The sequence below is a fragment of the Poecile atricapillus genome, chromosome 3, assembly GCF_030490865.1.
Source record: "Poecile atricapillus isolate bPoeAtr1 chromosome 3, bPoeAtr1.hap1, whole genome shotgun sequence".
Taxonomy (NCBI): domain Eukaryota; kingdom Metazoa; phylum Chordata; class Aves; order Passeriformes; family Paridae; genus Poecile; species Poecile atricapillus.
Window position 1 is genome coordinate 71,311,697 of NC_081251.1, and position 13,170 is coordinate 71,324,866.

The window sequence follows — 13,170 nt, forward strand, 5'->3', positions numbered from 1 at the left end:
TTAAATGGAGTAGTTCACATAACGATCTCTTAGTGATCCAGCTTTTAAGGTGTTGTGGGTCTGTATGAAAATGTGTGATGCTTAAAGAAGAGTTCATAATGCACTTTCAAAAGATTAATCAGTTACCTTTATTGACTGCTTCCCACAAGGGGAGCTGCTGCTTCTAAATTCAATCCTTTTGTAGGTGACAACTGTTTATTTTCCTCTCCGGTGTGCTCCTTGGTGCAGGATAAGATAAACTAAGATGCCTTAGCTAAAGAAGTTGCCAGGGTTGTTCAAGGTATTAATAGGGAGTGGGTGAGGTGAGGACAGTTTTATAGTCAGCTAACTTTTCCCTCCTTGTTTACATTTGTCTCTATGTCTTGGTGTACTGTCAACTCTTTAATCTCATCCTTCCTTCCACTGCTCTTTTTCCACTTTTTCTGAGGTTGCTACAGCAAAAGCAATCATTTGGGCTGTAAGTCAGTAGTCTAAGATGAGTTCTGGCAGTTCTGCAAATCCTTTGCAGAAGGAACAATATCTCCTGAGGATTTCAGCAGTGTGTTTTTGGGATAGTTAATCCATGGTGGGACCACATGGCCTGCTGAGCAGTTTTCTTTCATGCCATTTTGCCTGTCTTCAAGAGTGGTCCTTGCTTGGCTTGGCATGACTTGGTGGAATATCTAGAAGTGTGCAGAGTAATAGAAGAAGAATAATTTAATGTTGGCATTTGTTTGTAAAAAATTGAGAAGAGAACATTTCTGTGTTTTCTTACATAAGGATAATTTGTACGGGAAGCAGTGTTGAAGGGGCATTGTGAATCCAAGTATACTTAAGTGAGTGCTGTCTGTGTTTAACATTTGAGCATGTCATTTTCTTTCCTGTGTTGGACTTTCTCAGCAAGATTTACAGTGTTAGATAGCAGTAACGTATAATACAGTGAAGATAAAAGCTGTCAGATCAAACTTGGTGTATTGTTCCCTTTTAGTGCAAGATGCCTTAGTCAGATGAGCTCGCAGATGTGAAATTAGCGTTCAGGAAAGAACACAAATCCTTTTGTTTCCTTCTCAAAAATCTGACTGGGGGAATGGGGAATAAGTTGTACTTTTAATTTGCTTTTTATGAGAATGAATAGGAGGAAACTGCAGTTTTCCTAGGATCTAAAGTAACAAAGACATCTTTGCTTACAAGGGATAGTGGCTGACACACACCTCTCTCTGCCATGCAGAACACTGTGGTACTAGTACAGTGAAGCAGTAAGAATATGATTAAATATGTGTGTGTATTCTTGAACGTTTACACTACGGTCAAGTGTGTATTTAGGTGCTTTGCTAGAAGCCTTGCTTAGCATTTTCTGTGGTGGAGCTGAGAGTGAATTAGCGGGAAGGAAGACTGCTGGAGGTGAACTGCTGGAGGACTTAAGACTAGTGGCATGATTACTTGAATTATGACTCCTGTTTTTCCTTGCCTATGAGGCAGCCATTAAAATGGGTATTTAAATTAGCATTTCTATTCAGAAAGAGGGTATGTAAAGCTGTAAGACTGGGTTTTACCCCTGAGTTTCTTTCCTGTTTCTAATGTTCTTTCACTACTGCGAAGTTAAAGTCCACTCTGCTAGTTGCTGGCGGAATATTCTGGGGAAGCTTCACCATAGCTTTTCTACCATGTTTGGAGACTGCTGTAAGTGTCTGCTTTTGATTGATGGGAGAGGCAGGATATTACGATAGCCAAGATATTTCAGATCTCAGTCACTGATTTTTATTTTTTTTTGTTTATTTTGAATTATTATAGCTGTTCTTGAACCATCTCAGATTCAAGGAAGAAATTCCAAAGTCTGCAAATTAAAAATTTTCTACTTTGAAAAGAACAAATATAATCTTGAAAGTATTTGAGAAGCAGTAAGGAGGCTATGTAATGTAATTTTTCTGTCACTGTTTTTATCCAAAATCAATCTTAAGGTTTAACTCTGAGCTTTAGTTTCTTATGTGTAAAATGGGCATTATTTATTTTGAATACATGAGGAAGTGTAATCATTGCTGCTAAGGTTAAGGTATGTTTACTTGAATAATCTTCAGAATTTATTGCAACAATTTCTTATTCTGCTGTCATGCATATTTCTTTATTTTCTGTACATTGGATGTGTGACCATGTTCTAAAATACTTTTTTTTTTTTTTCTTCTTAGTGTTTTTATATTGCTTTCCTGCAATTTCTCTTCTTGGACTTTTCCCTCAAATCAATACCTTCTGCATATATCTTTTGGAACAAATAGATATGTTGCTTTTTGGTGGTTCTGGTAAGTAGCCATCTGCAGCTTGAGCTGTCCTCTTCTGGGTTTATAACCTCAAATTAGAATATATTACTGCATGGTATATAGCACAGTGCATGTTAAAGCTCAAACAGCTAATTCTATTCATCTAACAGTGGGGTGAATTTTTATAAGGCCCACTTGATTAGATTTCGTTTTGCTTTTGAAAAGTTGTATACAACTTTTCAAAACTAGTTTGCAGATTATGGTTGATATCAAAGAGCTCTTTCCTGGCATGTGTGATGTGAATTTTTACTATATTTATTGAGAAAGAGAACCTTTAACTTTCTTTTTTTGTTAACATGAAGAAAAAAAAGTTTGCATTCTTCCAGAGAAAGGCAGATTGACAAGATATTTGATGTATGATAATTTTCTTTGTGTTATTTCAGTCAGAGATTAAAGAAGGCCCTTGGGAGATGAAGCATCAAGATTTTTTGTTGGTAGTGGGTTGTTTTTTTGTTTTTCATTATAACTTAAGTAGCAGGGAAGATTGAGATGCATCTACACTATCATCTTAGTTTGGGTCAGAAACAAAGTTCCTCTTCCTTCCCACTTAAAACATGTCTCTGTTTCAGCTGCTGCTGGGTTCGTATCTGCACTGTACAGCATTTCCCGAAGCTTTGTTGTTCTGATTGTCCTATATGCCTTCTGCTTCAGTGCAGTGAAGGTAAGCCAGAAAAGCAGCACTGGAACAATTCAAAATTTTGAACTGGAAATTGATGTAATCTAGGGAGACTAGCATTGTTAGGTCCTATAGTGTTGTTGCTTATCAAGATAAGGATTGCAAGCCATGCTTCAGTTTCTGCATGTTAGTTACACTGAAATAGACCAAAACTGTAGCAGAAATTCTGAAATAAATGTGTGTCTAATACCTGTGATTATTTGCCTCTTATATGTATCAGTCTGAAATGATCCACTGGATTTTCTCTACAAACATAAACAGCAGCCTTGACTTGAAAAGCTGCAGTCTCTTGACCTGCATAGCCAGGCCAGATTTGCGCATAATTCCTAGTGGGGTTTTTGCTGTTCCTTTATAACAATATGTCTAAGAATTTAAATGTTGAGGGGACCAGTGGAGTATCTAAGTAAGTAATGTGTCTGTAATTTCCACAGGGAAATGCAATTCAGGAATTTAATGCAAGCCAGATGACTGGGTTTGCCACTTCTTTCCCTAATATTCCACAATTGTTACACTAGGGATATTGGAGAGTGTGCTTTTATCATTTGGTGTCTGTGGACTTGTCTATGAATTTGTCAAGTCCCCTCCTGAATGTGCTGGTCCTCTGACTCCACAGCTTTGTGCCAACAAATTCTAGATGTTCACTGTGCTCTGTGCAAAGCAGTGCTGTCCTTCATTGGTTTTAAGCTGACCTGCTAATTTCACCATGTCTTCCTGATGCCTAGTATTGTAGGATTTTCGAAAACTTGGTCTGCATTATTTTTGTCTGCTACCTTTACAGTTTTGCAGGCATCAAATATACCTTCCTCAGCCATCTCTTTAAACTGAGGAGTGCCTGCCTTTCTCATGTCTCCCTGTAAAGCAGCTGCTTTCCCAGAGGTAGCTGTTAGTCACCCTACTCTGTGCCTTCTCTTGCTCTGCTGTTAACTTCAGATGCGGAGAGTCAGTTGTGTATGGTGCTCAGGATGCAGCTGTGCCACAGCTCTCCATGCTGGCATAGGACTGGTTCCCTTAGCAGTGATGCCCAGTTTTGAGCAATATTCAATCTAAAGCTTTTTTAAACTTTTTTAAAAATTTTTATTTTAGTGTGTAGTGCCTATGCACTGCCTGGGACATTTAAAAAATGGCAGTGAAATTTTGTCTGCTTTCAGATTGACTGTAAAATTCCCAGTGAACACAGCAAGACCAGAATTTCATGTTAGACTTGTAAGAAAATTTATCCTATAAGGGACAGCCTTTTGGCAGTGTTTCATTGAGGGTTGGATGCTGTCAGTGTCCATGCAGGGGTGCAGCAGGATGTGCTGTGGTTGACAAGCTGCCCTTGACATCTTGTAGGCACATGTCAGAAGAAGCTTTGTGGTGGCACATGCACGGTCCACATGGAGAACCCAATATGAGGTTCTGCAGCTGCCAAGGATGTATCACATCAGTGTCCAGGCTGGCAATTTACACAGATGAGAGGGGCAGTCAGGTGTTCCTTTAAGGGAATTCTTTTAGGAACATCAGCATTTCTGTAGTGGTTTCCAACAATTTTTTGCTTGACATTTTGAACAGGAGCCTTAGATCAAAGAAGGACAATTATAATGCCTTAATGGTTACTTGCAGACGATCAGAGCTGGCTGTGTGTTCTTAACCATTCCCAATAGTAAGGTGAAATGTGTTAAACACATTTGGTGACTTGAGTCCTTACAAAATAAATTACAGCATCTCAGCTGCTTTGTTAAGACACTTGAAATTAAATGTCTTTGAACATGTGGTGTTCTGCCAGGGAATCTCCTGTCACCTGGCTCACCCAGTTTATCAGTTGTATGTGTTAGACCTGACCCAGCTGTGTGATTGATACTACAAAGTTTAACTGCTGCTTGGGCAGTTTCTTGCAGAAGTAGCCAGTACCCCTACTACTGTTCTCTGGCTATATTAATCATTCAGAAACTGGCAGCTAGGGAAGGAGGCTCTCCTTAAGCATGAACAGAGGGAGAAAATGGGTAACTGGGATGAGAAACAGTGATAAAAATGAAAAGAGCGACATGGAAGGCAGGAGCTAAACTACTGTTAAACAGGAAAATACCTGGGGAAGGATTTTTTTTTTCTTTTTTTTTTTTTTTTTCTTTTTTCTTCCTAAGATTAGCAGAGGTGATTCACTAGTTGAGGGTAGAGTAGGGAAATTATGTTATGGATACTTCAAAAATGTTCTTTGTAAACAGTAGGAAAAAAATCCACTTAAAATAGTTTACACACTCTTTTCTCAGCATAATACTTTAAATTACAGCATGCAGGTGGCTTTGTAGATAAGCAATCTCCTTGTGGATTAGGCTTCAAACTGCTTAGAAATATGCTTTTAATGCTACCCTGAAGTTGAGTGCTGTGAAAGATTTACAAGATATCTGTTGTAAATTACTAATATTAAGTTTAGACTTTCTATTCACACAGAAGTTAGAGTTAATTTGAATTTTAATGGCACTGTTCTTGTAAAGGCACTTCTGAGAAAGTTAATTTAAAGCATGTAAAGATGATTCCTCTTGCTTCAGCTCATAATCAGTCTACTGGGGTGCTTGAAATTTCATACATTTTTTCTTCTAGAAGTTATGAAATAAGCACTTGTGTTAAACCTCCTTGTTCTTCAGTCGGGTCCAGAGATTTTTATTTTGAACTGAATTCTGTAGTGTTGCAAGACAATGATTATTCGGCTGATGGAGGAAGAGTAGAAATAGGCTTAATCTGATCCTGAATAGGTGATCTAATACACCTGTAAGTAACTTGAACTGTTTTGATAAGTAGTGAGCAGCAATTTATGATCTTAAGTGAAGATTTTAACTTTTGGTACTCTAGAAATTGAGAAAATGCTGTAGTCTTTTTTTGTACAACAGTGGTAACATGGTTTTCTTTAAGCTAGAAGGAACATCTTTTTCATACTTGCACTTTATAGCTGTTATTTATTTTTTATCCTTATTTTATTCTGTTAACTTTTGGTGAGTTTGCCAAAAACAACATCACAAAATTTTCAATATTTATGGAGGTCAAAAAAATAAAAAATCAACATAATCAAAATTTTTCAGGGTAGGGAAATATGATGAATTCCATTTGGTAGAGGACTTCTGGGTTGCAAAGCGTATTTTTTTGGCTGAAATGTAGCATCCTCAAATGTCAATTCTGTTTATTGGCAGAACATCTTATAGCTCAGCAGGTGTAACTACCAGAGTTCTATTTCCTGAAATAAATTGCAGAGGAGAATGGATCTCTAAGTGATTTTGTGCTTTTTACTGGTGAACAATTGCTCACATCAAATGCCCAGCCAGAAGAACATTCCAGTGGTATCAGGCTTGATTCTCTCCTTCCTTAAGTGGTTCTTGTGTTCTAGTTATAATCTTGCAGGATGAAATAGTCTGACTCCTTTCTCTGTGTACATTAATTATTCTGAACGGAAATATATTACTCCTGAAGAAGTTAATTGGAAGAATAATTAATTTACAATATTAATTTTCTTTTTTATTAAAATAAAAAAATATAATAAATCTGTGTTCTTAAGTGAATTTTTCTTGTTCTTTTTTAGAGCATAAGCTATATATACATACAATAGTTTGATTTAGTTGTGCTCAGATTTTGAAATTCATTTAGAATAGCAAATTCACAGTGATTAATTGTTTGCTCTAGGACTTCAGTTTTAGAAAATTAGGAAGTAGGAATTGTTTTAGGATGTGTCCACAGAACAGTGTAAGTACTCAAGGTAACTTTCAGGATGTGAATATAAGCTCTGAAAACTGAGACTAACAGGCCTGTGCTGGAGTCCTGTGCCTTGTCCAGATTGATTTTGCTGTTGAATTATGTTGTACAAGACCGTCTAAGAGCCTTTATGAAAAAGCAGCTGTGGTATAGATGTATCATTTAACTTATATCTAAGTAAGTTTAACTTAACAGTTTAACTTAGTATATCTGTGAGAACATGGATTTTCATTCAGGTAAGTTGCCTTAGGAAAGTCATTATACAGTATTCTCAGTTGAGCATTCATCCTGTGACCTGCAGACAATGTTTGGCATGTCTGACAAGTTCATCTGGCCTGTCACTGTTTCTGAGTGACCTTGCAGTGCCTTTGCCATTGCATGACCAGGAATATTTCTCTCTCATGGCTAAAATGCATATTGCACCTAAAAACAGATGGACAGATCTGTAGTCCTGTGTGAACGGTGAGGGTGCGGGTTGGGTCAGGCGTCAGGCTTCTGTCATGTCCCATCACAGGCCTTGATCAGAGCACATGACATGTTCTGGGGAGTGGCTGTACACTGCTCACCTGGCAGACCTGGGGTGTTTGTTATGTGGCCAAATGTGCACTTTCACACAACTAGAATAAGGGACAGACTGTCACCAGGGCAGGCACAAACTGTCTGCAAGATGGTGATACCTGTGTGTACGCTGTGTGACTTGGATCCTTGGAGGAGAGAAAGGAATGTGTTGTTCAGAGGTGACTGGGAAGCAAACGGGTCCCAGCTGCTGTCCCAGGAAATGGGGCTCCCATCCTCATAAGGCTCCTAAGCAGCTTTGCCCTTGCTTGATATTGGTGTGGAGGAGCTGTGGGTCTGCAGCTTGTCAGGACCTCCTCTCGTGGTGCTACTGCTGGGATGATCAGTTTTCATCTTCTGTAAAGCTGTCACATAAAAAAGAAACCCAAAATTGTTCACAGTAGGAAGTACAGAGTATTGCATCTGAAATTACAACAGATAATTTCTCCATAAAAGCTATGAGCACAAAATAACTGGTCTCTGTCTGTGTGTTGGAGGCCTTGAGGACTGATGGGCAGGACAGTATTTATCACTGCTGTCAGTGAAAGCAGCATATTGTGAGTAGAACAGGTTTACAAGTCTCTGTCTGCCCTGGCTGGTGCAGATGTTGTTCCCTGTGGTGATGATGTGAAGTCACATGGATAGATTTCTGTTGTGCTTTCCCAGTGATGCAAAGGTGATTTGGTTACAGCTTTGGGGTGCTGTAGAGCATCTCTTTATAAATCTTTCCCCATGATACATTAGTATCATGAGTGATAGACACCAGCTGCTTATCCATCCTTGCATATAACAATACTGTAAACCTGGTTTCAGGCTAGTACACAGGTAAATGTCTTCAATTCTGAAGTGCAAAAACCTGAGCTTCTTCTGCTTGCTTTGAACTTTCTTTATCTCCCAGATCTCTGTTTAATGATATCAACACTCTTTATTCCAGTTCTTTCCAGATCCTCTATGAACTTTCATTTACTTTTGCTTGATACAAAGCTCTAAATCCTAAGCATGGTTTTATCAGTTCTTTTGGTCATGCCTTGGATTCTTACATCCAATAGCAGCAATTTTTCAGCTCACTACTTTTTTTGAAGCTCTTGGGTAAATGAGCTTAGTTTAGCAATACCTGAGTTTACTTCAGCCTGGCTTTATTTTTGATCTCATCTTCAATCCTGTAATTTTGAACAGAAATTGGCAGCTCTAATAGCTACCTTAGCTTTGAGATACGAAAGGGTTTTCTCTTTTTCCAGAAGGAAGTGTTTTTATTTTTCAGATATTACATCCATCAGATTGGAGACATGGGAATTTCTGTGCCATCTTTTTCACTTGACTAGAATTTCAGATTTTTGTGTCTTGCTCCATCTGTTTTGTGGTCTGTGTCCAAATATTTAAGAGATGTTTAAAAAAAAAAGGCAGATATGCCCTCTTTCTACAAATATTTGATCTGGAATTTAGCTATTCTGATATCAGTCTTTAGCATTCCATTGTCCCAGAGTTTTGCCATGGGCAGAAGAGCACATCCCTGACTGTTTCTGGAAGCAGTCAGACCTTGTCTTCTGCCTTCTGTTCATATCAGTTGGTTTGGATTTGAAACGTATCCAGAACCAGTTAATTACTTGTCATCCAGAGAGTTTTGGGTTTTTTTATGGAACTTGCAGTTTATCTTAATCAGCCTGGAAAAGAAAAAAAAAATCAGATTTTTGGACTTGGGTAAAAATTAAACTGATGTGAATGTATTCATATGTGGCATACCAGCTTTTTCCAGCTCTGTGCAAATGTATATTTTTTAAAATGTAAGTTACATACTTTCTGTTGTCTCATACCTGAAGAAAGTACTTTCTGGTGGCTTACTTAGTGCTTCAATGGACAGTTACTAAAAATTCTGTGTGGATTTTAAACTGTTCTCAGCTCACATTGATGTAGTTTGGTTTGTTTAATGAGTTTGAAACTCATTAATCAGAATAACAGTACTTCTTACTTCCTGTCTTCAGTGATGCAGTTTTCATCTGTGTACTAATAATTTTGCAATATTTGTCCGGGAGTTTGATGGTAGAAAAGAGTTGCAAGCATACATCTCCCTCAGTCTGCTAAGGCTGCCCAAATAAATTTCTAGACAGCAGTGAAGGGGCTCATATATATAGACAGAATTCCTGAATGACCCAAAATAGAAATATAGTATTATTGGACAGCTTTATTTCTGCTGCACAGAATACTCTCAGTCCTTTTGGAGGTTTTGGAGGCAATTCTTTTCCAATTTAGAGACCCCTGAGATTCAAGCAAGAGCTGTTAGGGGTGTTAATTTTGGAGAGTATTGCTAGATACCATGTCTTTCAGCAAGTGAAGTCTACAGCCATAGTCAGGTCTTGCACTGTATACATAACTTCAGTGGTTATGGTCTTAGTTTTCTGTGAATAAGAAGTTATTTTCCAGATAGAAAAAAGAAATTATGCCTGTAGAATCCAACATGGCCCAGGGTTGCTCTCACTGTACAGGAATGTAGAAATCTACACTATTTCTTTAGGATAAACTCACCATTATGTGAAATATGAGTATCCATTCTTCCTGCCTGAAGCTGCTGCTCATCTTGCTTTTTAGCCAAGGGATTCCAGTCACAGACTGCGATCCCCTTGTGTAATGTGGCGTGTGTGGACACACATGGACACCTCTGTATCAGTCCAGCCCTTGTGGGTTTTGAATTTCAGCAGTGAAAATACAGTCCAAGATAGTAGCAATTTCAGAGAAAGAGGGCCAATGTTACTTGGAGTGGGCAGTGATACCGGTTTCTGGTAACTTACCACTTGTCAAGTTTTTGAAGATCAACTGGGAAAGTAATGCTCTGTTTTCCATGGATGATGGGAAGATAAGACTGGTGGGCATCTCTTCCTAGAATCTGTCTTTAATCTGTGTAACTTGAGGCTCATTAATTCACATATTTTGCTTGTTGGTGTTCACTGAAAAGGAGTATCCATGGTAATATGGTGTTAAGCTTATAGTTAGCCTTGTAGAGAACAAGTTCTTACTATTTTGGGGGTGAAGAGGGGTCCTTTTTACAATCTCTTTCAGAAAGTCAGTGTTTAGATGTTCAGAAATAGGATGACAATATTTATTTCCATCTTAACCATCACACGTGCGGAATGGTTGACTGTCAGCCCTTCCTGCTTGTTGCTTGATATGTGAGCAATGGCACAGATCCATGATGAAGCAGGGGTGTGGAGGTAAGGAGAAAGACCCAAGAAAGTTTGATTGAATTGCATGAGGGACTACGTGACTTTTAAAGGTCCATTCCAACCCAATCCATTCTCTGACTCTGTAAATAGTGATGAAATCATGAGAATGGAAAACCAGGTGTGTGAAGACCATCTGGAGTTTGTCTCCATATTTAAAAAGCCAGCCACTGTGCCAACATCTTCACCTTCAATGGTGCTGTCACTGCACGAATCTGCAAAGTCATCTCTGAGTTGAGAGGAATACCCTGAAATTTAAAAAAAAACAAACAGAAAAAGTAACAAGATTTTCTACTTAGCGTAATTGGCTCTCTGTTCAGAGCACTTTTTGTCTCTGGAGTAGAACATATGACTTATTTGAACATATCTTTGAAAGATAAGTGTGCTACATGCACACTTTTTTAGGAGGAGAAAGAAGTAAAAAGGATAAATAATGTAGGACAGAAAACTACTAACACTACTTTTTAAAAATTCATTTGCCTTCCCACCTCTAGCAGGGGGAAAAGGCTCATAAGTTCAAAGTCGTCTTTATCTCCCACTTTAGTGGATTGTTTTGGGATTACGCAATTCTGTGGTTGGAATGGAACACCCCCACTCCCACCACTGGGTCTGTTGTAACTCATGCCTTTCATCCTTAACCCTGTAAGTCTGTTTCACTTATTTTAAAAATGACTACGTGAGTGTCTGCATTGAAGCCAAAACCGTATATGAAAACACTACATGCCACCTCAACCCAGTGAGGTAAACTAGGAAGTGAAAGTCCCTGTCTAGTATGACAGATAATACCAGCTTCCAAGAGTAAAACCTGTCATTCCTGTTTTCCCACTGAGAAGAATCATTGTTCAATTATCAACTACACTGGGTTTTTTTCTTTCTTTATTTTTTTTTTTAATTTAGAGCTACCAGGCATCATTAGTGGGGGTGGAAAATGACAAAATGTAAGAGGGTACATCACACTGATATTGGAGAAATGATTCCTTTCTTCATTTTCATCTTTTCTACAACATTATGTAGCATTTTTCTGGAAAATCCTGTTCTCTAGGCACATAGCAAATATTGCACATAGCAAATAGATGCCTGTCTTACCTGCTTTCCTGGCTCCCTGATCGCTGAGTTTTGAGGGAGCAGTGACAGTTTGGATCTGTAACACAGGCCACACAGAGGCTATGTGTAATATGCAGAAAATATGGAAATAGAATTCCTGAGACATTAATGTGGGGATTCAGCTGTGTACAGCTTTATAGTAGAAAGAGGGTGGAATGATTTTTCAAACTGGCTACTGATAAATTTCAGTATCAGGAATATTGCCCAACTCTTGATAGTATTTTGTTTTTAAAAGTAGTTTCAGGGCAAAGGGACAGTCATGCTTTATAAGCTGCTGGGAGGATCTGTACACAGTTGTATTGCCCTGAAAATGCAAAGGATGTTTGGACAGGCTATGATTCAGACATTTTCAAAACATTTTGGCTTCAGTTGATTTTCTTCAGTGTTTTGAAGAATATGAACTGAGTATGACATGAGACTAAGCACGGGAAAAGCTAACCCAAAATATATTTGGCCCCAAAACTGGGAACAATGAAACGCAGAGTAGGATTGTATGGTAAAGTTTAAATTGTCAAATAAATGGTTTGAATTCTTTCAATAATAGCATGTGAATATCTCTTCTGTTTATAATTGCTGTTTTGGGTAGGATTGTTTGATAGAACTTGGCTCTTCTGTCTTTCATCTTTGTGATGTTCAGTAGTATGACGAGGGGAAGATAGTTCTTGGAATTAAAATTTCATTTTTTTGGTACTACTATTAGGATAACAAGAATTTCAGAGTTAATTTGCAAAATTCCATGCTGCAATGGATTAGATGTTTGACACTTAAAAGAAAATTAGTTTGTCTTCAGTATTCATTGCACCTGAAAAAAACTGAATGTTTCCTAATATGCTAAGAAATCATGCATGTAACTGAGCAAAATAAGGCTAATAAACCTAGTTTATCCTCTGAAAATATCGGTCCTGTACTAACTGTTGAGTTTTTAAAGCAAGAGATAACCATGTAGAAAAAGTCTTGTTTGCACTAGCCTAAAGTTTCACAGATCCTACAAGCATTGCTTCTAAAACCCGTCCAGAAGGTGCTCTGATGCCAGGATCTGGTGAGTTCACGCTTGGTAGGTCAGGTAGAAGTTATGTGGAGGCAAGGAGTACAACCAGTGTGTGAAATGGCTATGGATTTGCTCCACGTTCCTGTGTCCTTCACAGATGAAATCTGTATTCCTCACAGATAGGGCTACCAGTATGTCTTAGGATCCCTAATTTGTACCTGATGACTTCGCAGATAAAGCTAATCTTGATAAAAGTTCCTTAAGCTTTAAATTCCTTCTCTTATTCTTTCTAGCCAGTTTTAGCTGTTTGAGTCACCTGGAGAGAGTTTCTCATCTCAGTTTTGTCCAGAGTGTGTAGGCAAGTGTGTCAGTCATCTCTTGTTTCCCTTTTCAGGGATGTCACACACGGTGGCGAGTGCTCTCCCTCTCCGCTGTGTTAGCATCCAGGCAGGGCCGGGGTGTAATGCACAAGGCAGCAGAAATATGTCTGAAAGAAACCCCACTGCCTGAGCTACGTGATATTGTCATTTCTTAAGTGCAGTCTGGCTACAGGTTAAGTAACTGCATATCAATTTAGCATGTAGATAAATACACTGCAGTTGATTTCACTCAGATCTCGTTTTAATG

The 13,170-nt window shown here is 38.4% G+C and overlaps 1 protein-coding gene across 1 annotated transcript in view; it reads left to right on the top strand.

Annotated features, from left to right (window-relative positions):
• The window catches only part of PCNX2 (pecanex 2), a 150,004-nt gene that overhangs the window by 47,167 nt on the left and 89,667 nt on the right, over positions 1-13,170 (top strand). Inside the window, exons 14-15 of the mRNA XM_058834378.1 lie at positions 2,163-2,273; positions 2,861-2,952. Of these exons, the coding sequence (XP_058690361.1) occupies positions 2,163-2,273; positions 2,861-2,952 (203 nt within the window). The remainder of the gene's footprint in view (positions 1-2,162; positions 2,274-2,860; positions 2,953-13,170) is intronic.